At 42.5% G+C, this 21,989-nt stretch overlaps 1 protein-coding gene across 2 annotated transcripts in view; it reads left to right on the forward strand.

The window, feature by feature from the left end:
* The window catches only part of CAMKK1 (calcium/calmodulin dependent protein kinase kinase 1), a 558,925-nt gene that overhangs the window by 393,812 nt on the left and 143,124 nt on the right, over positions 1 to 21,989 (forward strand). For both annotated transcript variants that reach the window (XM_077296496.1, XM_077296497.1), the window contains exons 8-9: positions 6,196 to 6,217; positions 12,552 to 12,640. In XM_077296496.1, coding sequence (XP_077152611.1) covers positions 6,196 to 6,217; positions 12,552 to 12,640 — 111 coding nt within the window. The remainder of the gene's footprint in view (positions 1 to 6,195; positions 6,218 to 12,551; positions 12,641 to 21,989) is intronic.

Here is a 21,989-nt window from a genome sequence, read left to right on the forward strand (position 1 = left end):
TTCTTTTTTTTTTACACGAATATGGTTCCCAGGGCCTGTCGTATAAGGCGACACCCGATGTATAAGATGACCAGCGAAAAGTTGGGGGTCGTCTTATACGCCCAGTCATCTTATACGCCGAAAAATATGATATTTGTCCCAGAAAACTTAGTATATGTCTGAATTTCTGGCACAATACTAATGGTTAATGATAAAAAAAGGCAAAATTCATTTAATATGTAGAGTGATTATCTGCAGAAAACTCTTTTGTTTTGTACAACATCTGACGAGATAGAATAACAGGATTTGGCGTAACGGAACACTGACTATTCTTACATTTTAAAGTGAATTTAATATTGTATGATAATTCTGAATAAAATACACACTTACGAAATATGTCATTTTTCTCATAATGTCCCTACTGCTGATAGGGCACACAGGATTAAACCACTAATTGTGAGTTTAAAATGGCATCTGGGAAAAACAGACAGTGAAAGGGATTCTTTAGGAAAGAAAAGTAATTGCCTGAGCTTGAAAATGTCACACTTAAGGTAAATTGTAGTGTTCTTTTAGATAGGGGCTTTTTAATATGTGTCATCAGTATGCGTGGCTGAATCACACTAATTTATAGTGCATTACTGTCCATCTAATATATAAAGCTGAATGTGTGTGTATATATGTATGTATGTGTATGTCCGGGATTGGCATCTGCACCGTCGCAGCTACAGCCACAAAATTTTGCACGGTCACATGTCTGGACCCCGAGAGCATCGTAGGCTATGTTGTGAGGCGAAATTTTAACCCCACGGGTTCCAATTAACCAAACAATTTTGCCCCTATCTACATAATGGGGAAAAAGTGAAAGGAAAAGTGTTGGAGGCGAATTGACAGCTGCCAGAAGTGAACAAGGGGGACTTAAAGAATGAGAGCGATGGCGCCAAAGAGTATATACTGTACAGTTGCTAAGGTGGGGCCCCGACATGGGATAATCACCACACACGGGGATATGAACACACACACAAAATGCGCCACACACTACCACGTGCTTGAACACATATATCACCCTCAGCACACATTTCACCACACATACACCAACCTCGCCACATAAAAGTCGAAACACAAAAGTCACCACTCAAAACTCGCCACGCGCAAAATTCGCCACATGCAAAACTAGGCTCACGCAAAACTCGCCACATGTGCAAAACTCACCTCATAGGAAACTCGCCACACGCAAAACTTGCACACGCGGAAAAATTGCCACATGCACAAAAGTTGCAACACATGCAAAAGTTGCCTCACACAAAACTTGCACATACTCAAAAGGCACCACACATAAAACTCGCCATGCTCAAAACTTGCTGCACACAACTTGCTACACTAACCTGTCACATGCAACTCGACACACAAAAAGTTGCTACACGCATGTCGCCACACAAAACTCATCTCACAAAAGTCGCTACATGCATGTCGCCACACGCAACTCAACACACATAACTTGACACATGAAACTCGCCCTAAAACACACACAAGTCTGGTATTATCCTTCAAAAATGAAAATCTGATTAATAAGCAGACAAAATACAAGAGCAACAAATGTACCATATAGGAAATACGGCAGCTGTCAGTCTCATGATCTGTCTATTATGTGTATGTGTGAGCTAATATATACTGCCAGGGGGTGGGCTTACTGTTGGCTGGGGATTTATCAGGCTGCCAATAGCAACCAATCACAGCTCAGCTTCTATTTTGCTACAGTTAATTAATCTGAGCTCTGATTGGTTAATATAGGCAACAAAGGACATTCTCAGTATAACAAAGCTTGTATATATATAAAAACGAGTGTATGTGTGTATCAACGATGATGTCATAATGGTTGCTATGGTGATGATGATGTTATAATAGGTTGTAATGGTGACGGTTGTGTCATAATGGTTGCCATGGTGACGATGTCATAAGTTGCCATGGCGATGATGATGTCAGAATGGTTGCCATGGTGAAGATGATTTCTTAATGGGTATATGGGCACGGAACTATGGGATGGAGGATGTGTGATGGGTATATGGGCATGGGACTATGGGATGGAGGATATGTATGATGGGTATATGAGCATGGGACTATGGGATGGATGATGTCTGATGGGTATATGGGCACGGGACTATGGGATGGAGGATGTATGATGGGTATATGGGCACGGGACTATGGGATAGATGATGTGTAATGGATATATGGGCACAGGGCTAAGGGATGGAGGATATGTATGATGGTATATGGGCATGGGACTATGGGATGGAGGTTGTGTATGATGTGTATATGGGCACGGGACTATGGAATGGAGGATGTGTATGATGGGTATATGGGCAAGGGACTATGGGATGGAGGATGTGTATGATGGGTATATGGGTACGGGACTATGGAATGGAGGCTGTGTATGATGGGTATATGGGCACTGGACTATGGGATGGACAATGTGTATGAAGGGTATATGGGCACGGGACTATGGGATAGAGGATAATCATTATAATTTGTTATAACTAACCGCAGTAGTTACTATGCCAGGGCAACGCCGGGCTCTTCAGCTAGTTATACATAAAGCTTATTATAACACAAAGAAACAGAATAGGTCTAAGAAACGGGGGTCACCAGACATTTGGATATAGCAAATACTTTCAACATAGCTTTATTAACGTAAGAATCTACAAACATGAGGCAAGACATAAACATTTAAAACCATTTAAAAAAGGGAATACATTTGAACCCTAAACAAACAGCCCTTAATAAGGCTAAAGCCCGCACGTGACTCAGAGGTATAGTGTAAACAAGTCTGACAGTAAGATCTATAATATAACGCTGGGAGCGTCACTCTGTCCGAAGCCTTTATAGACTGCGCAAGCGCCGGCGCAGTCTGGACCCCACAGAGTGACGCTCCCAGGAGGAGATCGCGGTATGCGTAAGCAGTGAACGCACACCGCGATCTCCAACGGAGAAGCAGGGACGAGCCAGGAGGGTGAGTATGTGATATTTACCTCTCCCCGTTCCAGTGATACGCGCTGCTCCATCCTCCGCCTGCGACTGTTCAGTCAGAGGGCGGCGCGCATTAACGCGTCATCGCGCCCTCTGAACTGAACGGTTCAGAGGGCGCGATGACGCGCTTAATGCGCGCCGCCCTCTGACTGAACAGGCAGAGGACCCGGAAGATGGAGCGGCGCGTAGCAGTGGAACGTTGGACAGGTAAATATAGCAAGTGCCGGGGGCCTGAGCGAGCGGCGACTCCGGCACCTGACCCCCCCAGCGCGCCGGTGTCCCCGCCCGCTCACGCCGCCAGCACTCGACGCCCAGCACAGCCACGCACAGCCGCCCACACTCACCAGAGCCACGCACAGCCGCCCACACTCACCAGAGCCACGCACAGCCGCCCACACTCACCAGAGCCACGCACAGGCGCCCACACTCACCAGAGCCACGCACAGCCGCCCACACTCACCAGAGCCACGCACAGCCGCCCACACTCACCAAGAGCCACGCACAGCCGCCCACACTCATCAGAGCCACGCACAGCCGCCCACACTCACCAGAGCCACGCACAGCCGCCCGCACTCACCAGAGCCACGCACAGCCGCCCGCACTCACCACAGCCACGCTCAGCCGCCCGCACTCACCACAGCCAACTCAGCCGCCCGCACTCAGCACCGCCACGCGCAGCCGCCCGCACTCAGCATCGCCACGCGCAGCAGCCCGCACTCACCACCGCCACACACAGCCGCCCGCACTCACCACAGCCGCCCGCACTCAGCACCGCCACGCGCAGCCGCCCGCACTCACCACCGCCACGCGCAGCCGCCCGCACTCAGCACCGCCACGCGCAGCCGCCCGCACTCAGCACCGCCACGCGCAGCCGTCCGCACTCAGCACCACCACGCGCAGCCGCCCGCACTCACCACCGCCACTCGCAGCTGCCCGCACTCACCACCGCCACGGGCAGCCGCCCGCACTCACCACCGCCACGCGCAGCCGCCCACACTCACCTCCGCCACGCGCAGCCGCCCGCACTCAGCACCGCCACGCGCAGCAGCCCGCACTCAGCACCGCCACGCGCAGCCGCCCGCACTCACCACCGCCACGCGCAGCCGCCCGCACTCACCACCGCCACGCGCAGCTGCCCGCACTCACCACCGCCACGCGCAGCCGCCCGCACTCACCTCCGCCACGCGCAGCCGCCCGCACTCAGCACAGCCGCCCGCTCTCAGCACAGCCGCCCGCACTCAGCACAGCCGCCCGCACTCAGCACCGCCACGTGCAGCAGCCCGCACTCAGCACAGCCACGCGCAGCCGCCCGCACTCAGCACAGCCACGCGCAGCCGCCTGCACTCTGCACAGCCGCCCGCACTCTGCACAGCCGCCCGCACTCTGCACAGCCGCCCGCACTCTGTGCGCAGGATGGGAGCAGCACATGATAGGATGGGGGAGACGGATGGAACAGCACATGACAGGATGGGGACACAGGATGGAGCACCACATGACAGGATGGGGGCGCAGGATGGGAGCACATGACAGGATGGGGACGCAGGATGGGAGCACATGACAGGATGGGGATGCAGGATGGAGCAGCACATGACAGGATGGGGGCACAGGATGGAGCAGCACATGACAGGATGGGAGAGCAAGATGGGAGCAGCACATACCAGCATGGAGGCCATATACCAATATAAATGCTCGCCACCCGGGCGTAGAACGGGTTCAATAGCTAGTACCTATATAGACAGCATGGCCATCATTTGGATATTATAGATATAAACAGCTCATATACCTATAGATATGATAACATTGTGGTAGCCTGAGGATGTAATAGCCATATATTTAGAGAGGTATATCAATAGTTCCATACAGCTCCATACACTGGGCCACCCAGGTATAGCATATTATAAAGCAACAGGACTGTTAATGCCACTAGATAGTAAATCAGCCACAGATCCAAATGAACCTGAGAACTGGAGAGGTGGGACTGGCAACATGCCAGCCTCAAAACATAACCCCTCAAACACCAAATACACAGGATGCCATAAGAGAAACAAGAACCTCACAAAGTCAAGTGCGGGCCATGCGGATACCCAACGCGTATCGCCACCCTCTGGTGGCTTCGTCAGTCTTGTTTTGGTTCTCTCATCGTATGCCACTATTTATAGGGTACATAATAAAGAGATTATTGTAAGTGTATGTTTGTAATGCAAACTGATTTATTGAATATTGCTTTTCAACAGTCAATATTTAAGAGTATGTGTACAGGTTAAAGAGTTTATCCAGGGCTATTTTTTTTTTACTATGGGCCTAAGAACTAAGAGGCAGGTAATTGCTACCTACCTGCCTCTTCTGCCCATCACCAATCTCTGCCGTCACAGACTGCTCCTGCCGGCGATTCAGCGGCTTCTGCTGATGTCATGTCGACAGGTCAGCGGCTTCTCTTCCGGGCTGCTCTGGTGACACGGCATGACTGATAACGTCATGCTAATTGACAGCTGGCATCCCACTGTCTAACTTCGGAGAGACGGCTGTCAATCAGCATGACATCGGCAGTCACACACAGAGGAGCAGCTGCTCTGTTGACTTTAAGCCTCTGAATTGCCGGCAGGAGCAGTCAGTGACCGATGCCAGTTAGAACAGGCTGGTAGTTAAAAAACTACCTTCCTGTTAGTTTTTAGGCCCATAGTAAAAACAAAAACAAATTGTAGATAAACCCAGAAAAATGCTACGTAACATGCATGTTTTGGGTGCTTTTTTCGCAAGCCTTTTGTATGTGTTTTTTCCCACTTTATTTGAATGGGTGAAAAACACTGGAAAAACACTGACAGAATGTACAGGCTTCAAATTTGAAATCAAATCTACAAGGAAAAAATAAGCAACGTGTGCATGAGATTTCAGTAATCTCATTCCCTTTGTTGTTACTGAATACTTTGGTTTTTCCACAGCAAAAACATGCAGACAAAGCAAAAACAAATAAAAAACGCAACATGTGCTCTTACACTAATTCAGTATTTACTTTAAAAACAATTTTCCAGTTTTATTAAAAGTTATTTTTTTCCATAGAGAAAATTCAGACCATTTTTAATATACCTTTTTGTATTAACTATAATTTCATTATAGAAAAATAAATTGTTTAGATTATCAAATTTAACAGAATATAATTTGTTTAACTTTATTTTTATTTTTTTATTTTTTTTACAGTATTTGACCTTCTACGCAAAGGGTATGTAAACTGTTCAATGTTTCGACATTCACATATTTGATAATCCACGGGTTTATGTTTACTATATGTGTTCAGAGTTGCAGATGCAAGACAGACTGATTCTTGTATTAAACCATTGTTTAACAGTTGACCCTATATTACTGTATATGTGTTACTGGGGTCTTACCACCTAAAATATATTTATGCCTGAGCATAAGTGAAATGGTTAATACTTGTAAATGTTTTTAAAATGATGTCTCATTTTAAAGATTTGTCTACTGAATTCTGTGTAATATAAAATAAATCACAAAGTAAATTAGCTATCAGTTCATTAGTTCTTGGTATGATTACTACATTTTCTGCACAAAGAGGCCACTTTTGCTGATACCAAAATGTAGAATTTGAGTTTTGACTCTAGAAGTGAGACATTCTCTTCATTTAGAGATTATGCTATGCAAACCTCTCCTACCTTTTGGCATGAATTTGAATAGGGGGCCTTAGGGCTCGCTCCCACTTGTGATGAACTCGAACGAACGCAATCTGATTAAAAAATCAGATTGTATTCACACCAATGTGATTCAGGGCTTATCGGAAATTTTTTTTATCAGACTAGATTGCGATTGGGCTGATAAAAAAAATCACAGCATGCTGCGAGTGGATGCAAATTTCACGTCGCAATCGCCAATAGAAGTCAATGGTTGCGAGAAACAAAATCGCACGGCACTCGGATTTTACACATCTTTGAAAACCCAACATTTAATCATCCTCATACAGTAAAATCACAGCATGACAAGTTAGAATAGATAGAATAGATGTATGTACATCGAATAGATGGATATATATCACATATATAATTATTACAGTGTGTCTGTAGCTTACTGTACATGTATTTAATTAATAAATATATTTCTGAAAAAATGCTGTGGGATCCCCGAAATTTTATTAACCAGCAGCGGGAAAACGGACAGCTAGGAGCTGGTGTTTATAGCCTTGGAAGGGGGTAATACACATGGAACTTCCCAGGCAATTAATATCAGCTCACAGCTGTATACTAAGCCTTTAATAGTTATTAAAATGGGGGGACCCCCCAAAAAAAGACATAGGGTCCCACTATAATTAAAACCAGCAAAGGCTAGTCAGACAGCTGCGGGCTGATATTAATAGGCTAGGCAGGGGCCATGGATCTTGGCCCCCTCCCAGGCTACAAACATCAGCTACACCTTACTGCAATGGCCAGGATTGGAACTGGCTCTGATCCTGTTTAACACCTTAAGTGCCATGATTAACAGTAACCATAGCATCTAATGATTAGACAGAAGGAGGAAAGCTCCCTCTGTCACCCCATTAGGGCTTTACAACATGATAGTGAGATGTTGATGGCTTTCTGTTGCAGGTAGAGGCCTTACACAGGACCCCAGGACTGCTATCTGTGAATTCCTCTTACAGAGAACCTGCCATCTGATTTATACTGCCCAAACCATGGACAGCATGAATCCTACACTGGCTATTTTTTTGCAGCCATGTATGCTTTAATATAAATGCTGTAGTGTTTAAGAAAAATGTACTTTAAAAACTTTGCCGGGAAATACGGTATGTGTTTTAGGTGACTAATTCGTTGCTGGCTTCAAGCTGCTCAGCTCATCAAAAAGATCTCTCCTTTTATGTGTGTATGGGGAGATATCTGTCAGTCATATAGTCCTGCCTCGGACTAGATAGCCAATACACATAGTCCCTTGCCAGATTTTCAAAGTACGTCTTCTCTGATATGCTGCAGCATTTCAGAATAGAACACACATGGCTTCTATTATGCCGCCAGGCGCTGATATATTCTGCCTCTGGCTTGGGCAGCTTGAATCTCCTCCTGTCAGGTTTCCTTTAAACCTAATAGGATGCCTGTCAGTCTAGAAAAGTATTGCAATGTATTGTAAAAGCATTCTATTGGTTCCACAGTTTAATTCCAAAGCTTAATATAGTTTTTCTAAAAAGTTTTTTAAAAGTAAAAACACCCTATTTTTGTAAAAAAAATGAAAAAAAAAAAAAAAAAAAAACCCCAAACAGTAAAATGAACATGTTACTTATCCTTACAGTGAAACAGAAAAACTGCACATCCTTAGGCTAAAACATTATTCCCCATAGGTTAATATATGTTTATTTGAGCCTCAGTAAGTTCAGATTTAAAGGACTTAATAACTGATGATCTGTGTATGGGATAGGTCACCAACATGCGATTGGTGGGGATCTGATATCTGGCATCCCAACCGATCAGCCGATATCTGATCCATCAGTGGCCGAATGTAAACTATATACGAGACAGAACACAGACTCTTTGTACTTTGCTGCTAAGTTCTGCACATTATCCCCATTCATTCCGAGCCGCAAATGAAAAAGCCGTTTTCTGCTGATCAGTGGGAGTGTCAGATGTCAGACCCCCACCGATCTAATGATCATGAGGTCATTAGTTGTTAATTGCTACTACTCCTACTCCTTTCATTCTTTTTCATTCACATTTAAAATTAATGTAAAATTCTTCTGACTTTTACTTTGAATATTTTTGCTTTTATCTGTGTATGGATTCCTGACCTAACAAATAAAGCAGATTGGAGAGGTATAAAAAAAACTAGCGTAATAATCTAAAAAATAGGAGAAAGACTGGTATTTCCAGTATTTAACAATGTAATATCTTGTTGCTATAATGACATAATTATTAATAATATCAATCAGAGAAGATAATAAATGCAATAAAGTTCCACCCTGGTTCTAACTGGTTAATATCATCACACAACAGAGATTTTTTCCATTAAAATTGCAACCTCAAAGAAATGAAATATTATTTCACTCATTCTATCTTTCATGTAGTTTTCTTTTTATACTCTGTTTTAAATGTTCCTGTATCATGTCGCTTAATGCATATGATGTAAGCATACAATATCAGTAAATACTAGCAGAAAATAAATTTTCTGTTAAAATGTATTTTAATGTTATCTTAAAATGAAAAAAAAAAAACGGTGCCTATTATGTCTAATATCCCCATTGATATGAATATAGTTGAGCTTTAATTATAGACAAAAATCAGCTTTGTTGTTCCAATAGGTATAACAGATTTCTCTTATTACCAGCACCTTTTTTTTCTCAAAACCGAACAAAAAATTATTTAAAAAATTCATATATTAATATGGATTCTGCTAGAATTCTGTTTCTTCTTGGAACTAGCTAAAACCACTTCTAAATGCTATAGCTGCTTAAACATTCATTTCCAATGAAGACAGGTTCATATGTGTGAATGGTGTCAACATAGTGTCATACGATATCCAGCTGCATATCGACCAAATTTTCATAGGTCCCTAAATTTACAATACTAATATGTTCCAAGACAACTTTTGTCAATTAAAATTGCAATGACGCTTTAGAAAACTATTGATTCATTGTAAAGCTCCAAAAAAAGCAACACAAAATATGATTAAGGAAAAATAAGCATATAACATATACAACAAGTCTTTATATATAAAGCCAAGAAGTCACTCTCACCTGATGTGGAAGGCAGTCTGTACTGTGAAGAGGCACCACTACATTGCCAATCTCTGCAGTCACTTCAGTGCCAAGAAGTCACTCTCACCTGATGTGGAAGGCAGTCTGTACTGTGAAGAGGCACCACTACATTGCCAATCTCTGCAGTCACTTCAGTACCAAGAAGTCACTCTCACCTGGTGTAGAAGGCAGTCTGCACTGTGAAGAGGCACCACTACACTGCCAATCTCTGCAGGCACTACAGTGCCAAGAAGTCACTCTCACCTGGTGTAGAAGGCAGTCTGCACTGTGAAGAGGCACCACTACATTGCCAATCTCTGCAGTCACTTCAGTACCAAGAAGTCACTCTCACCTGGTGTAGAAGGCAGTCTGCACTGTGAAGAGGCACCACTAAACTGCCAATCTCTGCAGTCACTTCAGTACCAAGAAGTCACTCTCACCTGATGTGGAAGGCAGTCTGCACTGTGAAGAGGCACCACTACATTGCCAATCTCTGCAGTCACTTCAGTACCAAGAAGTCACTCTCACCTGGTGTAGAAGGCAGTCTGCACTGTGAAGAGGCACCACTACATTGCCAATCTCTGCAGGCACTACAGTGCCAAGAAGTCACTCTCACCTGGTGTAGAAGGCAGTCTGTACTGTGAAGAGGCACCACTACACTGCCAATCTCTGCAGGCACTACAGTGCCAAGAAGTCACTCTCACCTGGTGTAGAAGGCAGTCTGCACTGTGAAGAGGCACCACTACATTGCCAATCTCTGCAGTCACTTCAGTACCAAGAAGTCACTCTCACCTGGTGTAGAAGGCAGTCTGCACTGTGAAGAGGCACCACTACATTGCCAATCTCTGCAGTCACTTCAGTACCAAGAAGTCACTCTCACCTGGTGTAGAAGGCAGTCTGCACTGTGAAGAGGCACCACTAAACTGCCAATCTCTGCAGTCACTTCAGTACCAAGAAGTCACTCTCACCTGGTGTAGAAGGCAGTCTGTACTGTGAAGAGGCACCACTAAACTGCCAATCTCTGCAGTCACTTCAGTACCAAGAAGTCACTCTCACCTGATGTGGAAGGCAGTCTGCACTGTGAAGAGGCACCACTACATTGCCAATCTCTGCAGTCACTTCAGTACCAAGAAGTCACTCTCACCTGGTGTAGAAGGCAGTCTGCACTGTGAAGAGGCACCACTACATTGCCAATCTCTGCAGGCACTACAGTGCCAAGAAGTCACTCTCACCTGGTGTAGAAGGCAGTCTGCACTGTGAAGAGGCACCACTACATTGCCAATCTCTGCAGTCACTTCAGTACCAAGAAGTCACTCTCACCTGGTGTAGAAGGCAGTCTGCACTGTGAAGAGGCACCACTACATTGCCAATCTCTGCAGTCACTTCAGTACCAAGAAGTCACTCTCACCTGGTGTAGAAGGCAGTCTGCACTGTGAAGAGGCACCACTAAACTGCCAATCTCTGCAGTCACTTCAGTACCAAGAAGTCACTCTCACCTGATGTGGAAGGCAGTCTGCACTGTGAAGAGGCACCACTACATTGCCAATCTCTGCAGTCACTTCAGTACCAAGAAGTCACTCTCACCTGGTGTAGAAGGCAGTCTGCACTGTGAAGAGGCACCACTACATTGCCAATCTCTGCAGGCACTACAGTGCCAAGAAGTCACTCTCACCTGGTGTAGAAGGCAGTCTGCACTGTGAAGAGGCACCACTACATTGCCAATCTCTGCAGTCACTTCAGTACCAAGAAGTCACTCTCACCTGGTGTAGAAGGCAGTCTGCACTGTGAAGAGGCACCACTACATTGCCAATCTCTGCAGTCACTTCAGTACCAAGAAGTCACTCTCACCTGGTGTAGAAGGCAGTCTGCACTGTGAAGAGGCACCACTACATTGCCAATCTCTGCAGTCACTTCAGTACCAAGAAGTCACTCTCACCTGGTGTAGAAGGCAGTCTGCACTGTGAAGAGGCACCACTACATTGCCAATCTCTGCAGGCACTACAGTGCCAAGAAGTCACTCTCACCTGGTGTAGAAGGCAGTCTGTACTGTGAAGAGGCACCACTACACTCCCAATCTCTGCAGTCACTTCAGTACCAAGAAGTCGCTCTCACCTGGTGTAGAAGGCAGTCTGCACTGTGAAGAGGCACCACTACATTGCCAATCTCTGCAGTCACTTCAGTACCAAGAAGTCACTCTCACCTGGTGTAGAAGGCAGTCTGCACTGTGAAGAGGCACCACTACATTGCCAATCTCTGCAGGCACTACAGTGCCAAGAAGTCACTCTCACCTGGTGTAGAAGGCAGTCTGTACTGTGAAGAGGCACCACTACACTGCCAATCTCTGCAGGCACTACAGTGCCAAGACGTCACTCTCACCTGGTGTGGAGGCAGTCTGTACTGTGAAGAGGCACTATTAGACTGCCAATCTCTGCAGGCACTTCAGTACTCCAGGTGATTTACAAGTGACATGTCTATTTGGATCCAGATCTAGAAGATTCCGCCAATCTCTCATGCTGCAGCCTGGCAGAGTCAGTAACATATGTTGAATGTGGTTTTTGGTTTCAGTTGCCCATTCAACATGTTATATCGGGAAAAAATATAACCCAAAGCCTTGGAAACTTGAGAGACCACTGTAATGCCATTTGTGGACTCATTATGTTCTCTACAGTTGTAATAATATTGAACATTTGTAAACTGTCCAACTGGCTTCTTTTGAAATTAGATGTAACCTTCCCTGACATTATTATCTCCTTCACTGTTTTAGGGCCGCAAATATTTATTCAGCCCACAAACTTCATGTAGATTTTACTAAAAAGTTTTATTCTCTTAGGCCAGTCATGGAGGTGCCAAGTGACCATCCGTTCTCAGAAGAGCAAGCTTGGGTTTACTTCAGAGACATTGTGCTGGGCATTGAATACTGTGAGTACTGATGTTTTCAAATAAATGGCATTTTCCTGCACTTTGGTTTTAGCACTTTAGTAAGCAGGGGACATTTTCACTAGCTACTTATTAATTATTCATGCTTCGAGCTTTTGGTGTTTTAAAGTTGCTTATTTGTCACTTGCTACATCAGGTAGTCACCTGGAATGGTTCATTTGTGGAATCATTTTCCTTCATAAAGTGTTTGTGAACATGAGCTGTGTTGGGCAGAGGCATGGTTGGTACACGGTACCATACAGTGCAGAGGCCTATTTCACAACTGTTGAAAGCCAGAATATGGCAAAAAAAAGTGATCAGAGTTTAAGCCAAGTGTCAGTTTACTGTGATCCGATGCTTTCGGATGAGAGAATCGTATCACAGGTGCAGAGAAGACGGAAGAAAACTTAATTTCTCCGTTTTCTCTAGTGACATCCACAGTCTGATGTTTTACATGCATCTATAGGCTTGAAGGGTGAGCGTGAACCGATTTGCGGAGCCACTAAAAGCATGAGAAAGAAAGTGCAGATCTACGTGGTATAACATTAGTCCAACTGCTATCCAATAAAACATCGGATAGCACTTGTTCATTGTATACGCTCATGTGAGCCAGCTCTAAGACCGGGGTATTTTGAGGAATCTAAAGTTGAAAACACATTTTAGTTTCACGTGTTTCTTTTCTTCTTGTTGTTTCCATTTTTGTTCCTTTGTGCTTTTGCTGCCTTCAGGCTGAATCTGCAATGTACACGTTCCAAAAAGTGGATGGTGTGCCCAAACTATTGATCGATTTTATGTGTGTGTATGTATACAGCTCTGGCAAAAATTAAGAGACCACCTCAAAATGTTCAGTTAGTCTGATTTTTCTCTTCGTAGGTATATTTTTGAGGAAAATGTAAATTGTTCTTTTATTCTATAAACTTTTGACAACATGTCTCAGAATTTACAAGCAATAAATTTTGTGTTTTTTTTTCTCAAAAGAAGAAATGGTCAAAATTAAAAACAAACCAGTGCTTTCAGACCTCAAATAATGCAAAGAAAACAAGTTCATAATCATTTAGAAACTACAATACTAATGTTTTAACTCAGGAAGAGTTCAGAAATCAATATTTTGTGGAATAACCATGATTGTTAATCACAGCTTTCATGCGTCTTGGCATGCTTTCCACCAGTCTTTCACACTGCTTCTAGCGCATAAATTTAAGCAGTTCTTCTTTGTTTGATGGCTTGTGACTATCCATCATCCTCTTGATTACATTCCAGAGGTTTTCAATGGGGTTCAGGTCTGAAGATTGGGCTGCCCATGACAGGGTTTTGAAGTGGTGGTCTCTTAATTTTTGCCAGAGCTGTATGTATGTGTGTGTGTGTGTGTGTGTGTGTGTGTGTGTATGTATATATGTGTGTATATATATATATATATATATATATATATATATATATATATATATATATATATATATATATATATACACATACATACATACTGATACTGCTGCGACCACAGAGTCATCCATAGATGGGCAAATGTTTTAGAATATTTTGTCTTCCTCAAACCTTGTAGCAACAAGACCAGCACTGGATCATTGTGAAATTGAATGATTGTCTTTTTGTAATCACTGGGTCCTGATGGACATTTTGACTCACACTATTTTTGAGTGACTCATTGTAAGGTTTTGCGATCAAAACATTTACTGTATATTTTACCATTAGAGTAGCAAATGGTAATATTTTGCTATTTTACTATGGTATAGCCAAGATTTTTCTTCAGTTTTTCAATGTAGGGCTAAGCCTGATTTTTACATTTTGTCAATTCCCTGCTGTAGCCTGCCTTGATGTATGTAGCTATGTCTGTTAATATATACATGTTTGTGTAGGAACAATTAGATTCTAATAAACCAGCATACAAGTACTTGTGTGCTGGAAACACAAAACTGTTTAGCATTTTAAATGATAAATTCTTAACCTTGGCCCCTTTAGCCGTTAACACTCATCTGATCCTATGGTATTGCAATATTGACCTGTAACTTCTGCCATGCTGTATCTGTTGCGCAATGAATGGACTCTGAACTCACCTTCAGTGCCTAACATGCTCTTTCCTGCTAATGTGGCAAATTATCAGGATTTCCAGACTATTTGTTTCCAGATTATAGAATTTAACTGCATTATCAGGAGACTGGGGCTGCACTCACTTCCCTGTAGTATCTATCAACCCTCCTGGAATAAGACATCATCAGGGGGCGGTGCAGCAATCACTTACTACAGTTTATTTTATATCCACCCTCTGAAGATGTCCTGGATCCATGGTGACTGCAACACTGACACTCTGCTTCTTTCCCCCCATCGCAGCTTCTTTCTATGAAATGAGATGTCATCAGGGGGCAGTGATAGAGGCAAGGTGAATGACAGCAGCACTGCCTCACAGCTTCTATCACCACCCTTAAATGTATCACAAGCAGGGTGCAGAGATAGAAGGACGGTGAGTGACACCATTGCCACCCACTGATAAGGATTTGTTTGAGGGTGGTGATAAAAGCTGTGGGGCAGTTCTGGTATCACTCACCCTGCTTCAATCTACGCCCCTTGACAACATCTTGTTTCACCGTTAGAAGCTGCAGCTGCAAAGACTGAAGCAGAGGTCCGGTGCTGCGATCACTTCTCCCACAGTTTCTATCAGCCCATGGATCAAGGATATCTTCAGCCATGATGAAGGAAACTATAGTAAGTAACTGCAGCAGCACCCACTGATATCTCTCAGCCTAAGCTCTTTATATCTACTGTAGATATGATTTTGCATACCAGAATGGCTAAACTTTAATATTTGCACAGTGAGAGTATATGTATTCATTGTTTTCTAATACCATATATCTATGTACAATGTGAAATCGTCTCTTACCCTAATCTCTCATTCCAGGGACACTTATTGTGGATCCTACCTTCACTTACCTCTACATCTTTATTTAATATGTCACGTTATGTATAATTGTACTAATAAAATCATGTTTATTTTATGAAGTCAGCACTCCAATTTTCCTCATTTTTATCCTTCAGGAGTTTCTTCTATACTTTATCCTCACTTGATTAAGACTTTATTGTGGATTATGTTGACTACATTGCTTTTTATTTGTCCTATAATCAGTGTCTCTGTGTGAACTATTTAATAATTACAAAAGTGCTAGGGTTTAAAAATTGATACTTGGAAAGGACATTTTAGGTGTTGGACAATACCTTTAAAAGTAACTTAAACCCACACATTTGAAAAGTATAGACAGGCTCAAACCTACAGACATTGTTGTGCGGGTGATTTCTCTGCCAACCTACTTTAAATGTAAATATTTTTGAGCAATCATAATAGATTGCAGCTACAGATTCAGCATTACTAGCTAATGATAGCTGCATGTCCTATTTCCATGTGTTGTAAGAAATAAGCAGGAAGTAAGGTCCTGGATGGCAGATATGTGTCACCTAATTTGTTGGTCTCAGCAAGGTTAAGTCTGTACCAGTAACCTTACTGAGAGAGGGTTTTAATTCGACTGGATTTTGGATCCGGGATTCAGGAGCAGCCAAAAGAGTCTGGGTGGGAAAGGTCATAATTCAACCCGACATTTACAGACCTAATAACAGCAGCTGGGTAAGCTCAGCAGAGTTAGAATTGTGCTGAAACTTAACAGAGGTGTGTTTGGTGAACGTGTTTAAACTGCTGAAGAATACAACTGTTTATGTTATTCATTTGTACTGGAGAACCGTTCTTTTCGTTTTGGAGCTGTAAAGTTTTAGAAGGACAATAAACTTTATGCTATTTTTAAATAAAAACCCTGTGCCAATGTGTATCCAACGGCTACTAGAGAGCTGAAACCCTACAGTGCCCATCTTACTATTCCAGTTCTGCTTGTGTCTGCCTTTGCACATTTTCTTTTCCCTATCCAGCAAAACTTTTTAAAAAAATATGTCAAAAAACATATTCCAAAAGCTTATATCATAACATTTGTTGCTTTACTGGTGAATTTACACCAGTAGAGAGTTGACAAAGACACATTTGTATGATTGTAAATATGAATGTAATCATTTGATAAATGAACAAAACGCTCGTTTGTCAGGTAATCAGATTGTATCATATCAGCACATCGATATTGTATGGGAACGGAACGATCATATTCACAATTGTTCTGTTTCTATCAGTATTCATTGACTTGTGTAAACAGGGTATGTGTTGCAAATAACGTGAGTTAGTAATTGTTCTGTCCTATTCTTTGTTCCTCAGCCTATGTAAACCTGTAGTACATGAGTGCTGAACAACTTCATCATCAATTGTGCATTAACGGGCCAAAATCTGCATGTTTAAATGCGCTATAAGGTTTCTATCTCCCACCTATACTTTGTAGGGTTCAGATTCATTTTTTAGTTTCAAATCTGATTTCACTACTGTATGGAGTAAAGTAGCCTGTGGAGGTACAAGATGTAGCTCCAGGCATGTAAGATATGTTATCTGCTTCCAGATGTTTGTGGTGAGATATAAGCAAATGCCGGCTTGGTCTATCACTTCTCCAGAATATTTTTTTTTATAATAACAGATAAACCAGCATATCAAATGAATAGCAAACCGGATATCAATTAATCCACAGCTTACACGTACAGTGTAGAACCAGAAAGGAAGAAAGTGGTTGGCATGTATGGGAAAGTAGGCCACACAAACCTTCAACTTTAAATTGATAAAAATGAAAAAACAGGCATTGTGGAAAACTGTATCCTGCACTGAAAGAGTTAAAGATAATATGTCAATAGGGTCAACTCTCCTCTATATGGGCATGCAGGTTATTGATCGTGGAATAAATGAAATCCACGTTCTTAAAGGGAACCTGTCACCAGAAATAACGTGGTTAATATCCAGGTTAACAGTGTTATGATGCTGCCCGGCGCTGGCACATAGCCGGATGCAGCAGGGAGAAAATGATCTTTATTCTCCCCGACAGCATTCGGTTTCAGTCATGGGAGCGATGCCGGTTCAGTCACCGCTCTGAGAATACAGAGCTGCCACTGTTACCGTGCCCTCGGCCCTGGGGGTGCGGTTACAGCGGCTGCTCTGTATACGCAGAGCAGTGACGGAAGCGGCGCCCCCACCTTCATGACTACATACTGAATGCTGGCAGGGAGAATAAAGATCATTACCCCCTCCCCCGCTGCATTTGTCAGGCGCTGGGCAGCATCATAATGCTGTTAACCTGCAGATTAACCGCATATCTACAGGCTGACATCATTATTCCTGGTGATAGGTTCCCTTTAATAAGTAAATGAGCTGTAAGATCTGTGGGATGGACACAGATCTCCCTGAGAATCTGCCTCCAGGGCTTATTTTATGTGAAAAGGGGCATTTCTAGTGTGAGACATGTAGCTCAGAAAAGCAGACTGTCAGTCATTATACACACCCCCTTACATGCACTCATTACCGTACATACTGTCTGTCTCAAACACCCACTTTTCTTTAAAATGAGCTCCGGAGCAGATTCTCGGGGAGATCTAAGTCTGACCCATAGATCTTAACAGCTCATTTACATATTTAAAAATATGGATTTTTCTTTAATAAGACATTAGATTGTAGATATAAATGTATCATTTTATTTCATTTCCTATGATCTACATGCCCATATAGACGGCTTACGAGGGTTGGTTCAACTGACAGATTCCCCCTATGGAGGTGTTATGGTTTTAGAAATGAAAGGTCCTATAATTTTTCCCGCTTGCTGTCTTTCTTTACAAACATTCATATTGTTAACACCCAGCAGATACAAATCTGTCCCACTTATAGTATGGGCTTTTAGGTACGGTACATGGGTTGTGGCAGTATTCAGGAAGACAATTTATTTTTATTGATGCAATCGGCTTATTGTCTATTATCCTATCTGAATATGCACTGGACACAGCTAACTATAGTCCAAACCAGTTTTGGTTTAATTTCCAGTCAATGGATTAAAGTTTCTAGTAAATTTTAGTTATGGAGTTCACTGCAAAAAAGTTTTTCTTGTAATACTTAATGGCATCTTTAATGGCTTGTGGCTTAATACTACGTTTTGTGGAGTTTGAGCAAGAGGAGTTGTACCAGTCCTAACCACATGCTCAGCAGTTTGGTATCTCCTGAGTATTACTGTGAAACGTTATGTATAGGTGGTCAGCTCTTATCCAAAGGCTGGCACCTGAGATCCTTTGATGTTGGGATTGGTAAATCCCAGCATCAGACAACGGAGAATCACAATGTTAGACACTTCAAAATCCACATTGATTATTGTATCTATAAATGTATGCATAGTACAACAGTGATTGGTCTCTACTATGACAAAACATCTCACTGCAAGCAACACGTGGAACATTTCCTCTGTACAGCATTTCAAACATAGAATAATAATCACGACAGCTCATATAAATTGCTTTGTTACAAACTGTGTATCAGGTACAAATGCTATAAAACATAATAAACAGTTATAAAAACTAAAACGTAAAACATTTTCAGACTACGAGTAAAAGAATATTTGAGTACGGTATATTAAAGTTTCTTGTAAGGAAATGCATCAGACATTAATCAGATTTCACTGAAAGTATAGGCATGACTTACACCCGTTACATAATTACCTGCCCCTTTACCTGCTCCATATTCATTCGTGGTGCTGACAGTTGAGAATATGGCACTGACGTCATTGCTGGGCGGCATGCTTGCAGCTAAACACCCACACACTCCTTCAGCTGGGCACCAGAATCGCTACCTGTCCTTCCTTGTTAACATTTTTACATGTCCATTAGGTTTCTCAATACTGCCAGTCATAGGGGCCAGTTAGCAAACCAATGGCAAAATGGGTTCAGCAGCTAATTACACTGCATGGCACAATATTTAAAATTCCTGATGATATTGAGTCCTTGCCTGGTGCCATGTTCCAGATTGTTAATTCTGACACCTAATCGACTACACTGCTGCCTGACCCGTCAAATTGATATTTGGACTTGATCCTTGACTGACTGAACCCCACAATAGCATGCTGATTTTGTCCCAGCTATCTTCCTGACCTCGTCCATGTTTTATAATTTTGATACTATCTCATTTTAACCCTGCTTATCCAAAAAGTTCAATCTGTCAGCAGTTACTCCACAGATGCAGTCCAATTTAAGTCTAAAATAATCAAGTGTTGCCTGGAACCTGCTAAGTGGAGTGGCCAGTGTGAAGACTGTCCATGGAAGCCCTTTAAAGAGATGTCAGGATTCACGTACTGTCCCCACAATTTAATAATTATATTTTAACCCTATAAATTTAGGGGATTTTGGATTATCTTGTTAAAATAATAATTATTAGCACACTACACAAAGATAAATGTTTAGCATGTGACATTTTCTAAGGTGCTTCTTGACCGATGGTTTTACTATGGCAGTAGTGGGAAGTTCGAGCTGTGGGCAGGTCATTGTGTCATTATTTCAGTGTATGTTGAGCTGCATTTACACTGAAAGATAGTTTACCAACCAGTGGTCGTATCATGCGGCCAGTCAGTACGTGTAAACGGACCCTTAGCCTACTTCTCCGCTTTAGGACTTCATCAAACTACATTTCCTTAGGACTTAATCATATTACATTTCCTTAGGACTTCATCAAACTACATTTCCAGCACGAGACTACACTGAGACAATAAAGCCCCCGTCTCACTAAGCGAGATCGCTAGCGAGATCGCTGCTGAGTCACAAGTTTTGTGACGCAACAGCGACCTCAGTAGTGATCTCGCTATGTGTGACACGTAGCAGCGACCAGGCCCCTGCTGTGAGATCGCTGGTCATGTCGGAATGGCCTGGACCTTTTTTTGATCGTTGAGGTCCCGCTGGGTAGCACACATCGCTGTGTTTGACACCTTACCAACGACCTCGTTGACGACTCAGACACTGAATCGTCATAATAGCTCCCATGTGACATCGTTGTACAGGTCGCTACAGGTCGCTGGTGAGATGTCAAACAGTGAGATCGCAGCAGCGATCGTTGGAAGATCTCACTGTTTGACATCTCACCAGCGACCACATAGCGACGCAGCAACGATCCCTGACAGGTCGTATCATTGTCGGGATCGCTTTAGCGTCGCTAAGTGAGACGGGGCCTTTGGTCTGCTTACCCTGTCAGAAGGACCTTTTTTGTACTTCAGTTTGAGAAAACAATTTTTGTAGTACATTTTGTAAAAGAAGATCTGCAACAAGGACTTCATAAATAAGGCTGTAAAGTGACACAGAGGTGGAATATAACCAGTATACATGGGAAAAAAAAGTGTAACATTAATCTAGGCATTGGAGGAAGGAAGGGGATTCCAGCATCCAAATATTCAGTAAAAACACTATTGAAGAAATATTTAAAAAGTTGCAAATCCAGTGCCGGCACATACTAGCACATGTGTTTCAGACTGCTGTATTTAGTCATTACAATCATTGCAGTCTTAAATGTGTTTGCTTGTGAACGTCGGTACTAGATTTGCCACTTTTTAAATATTTTTTTAATAAAAAGTGTTTTTACTTAAGATTTTTATGCTGGAATTCCTTTCCTTGCTCTCAGTTGTATCCTGTGGCACTGCAAGTTCCTTGCAATAATCTAGGTATGGGTATGACACATAGAGCACAATAGGGTAAAGATCAGGTCACACAATTTTCTTTCTGGTCCTAAAATTTAAATAACAGAACGATATTGTGGGAAAGTTCCTCTGTGTTCCCTTTTTATATAAGGATCTACCATGATGCCATACAATTAGATCTAAAAATAATCAAAAACACAGGTTTGTTTAAGAACAGAAGGCAGACGTGATATCAAACACTGATAGGAGTTAATCATTTATCAAACAAGTAACTGGAAATAAAGTGAGACTGTAGCCATACTAATTACTCATCTACTGTCATTTTCTTACATTTACTTGAATAATGACAGGTAAAATCCTTTGGGCACCCATGAGCTGTGCTGCAAATTGAAATTGAAATCACTACTCTAATAATCTATGCGCGAGGTGTTCACTTACTGCTAGAATTGTAATAGACGGCTGACACTCAAGCCTAGAGCACAACTCTGAATATTTCTGGGAAATGTAATCTTGTACTGTAAAGATTTTCTCCCTTCTAGATCACCAAATTCATATCAGTAATCAAGTGCTGTCATTTCTATTTTCATTTATTCCTTTCTCTACAAATGTCATGGCTTTTGCTCTTCTCTATTCTTAGACAAGCAGCTGGATGTAAATGTTGGAACTGTTCCAGGTTGGGATTACGGAAACATTCGAAAGAAACAATTTCCCCTGCTTCCATCACTTTGGATTATATTTCCTGGCTGCAGCGAATAAATCACATTGCAGACAGGAAAAAT

The sequence above is a fragment of the Ranitomeya variabilis genome, chromosome 3 (assembly GCF_051348905.1).
Source record: "Ranitomeya variabilis isolate aRanVar5 chromosome 3, aRanVar5.hap1, whole genome shotgun sequence".
Classification (NCBI taxonomy): domain Eukaryota; kingdom Metazoa; phylum Chordata; class Amphibia; order Anura; family Dendrobatidae; genus Ranitomeya; species Ranitomeya variabilis.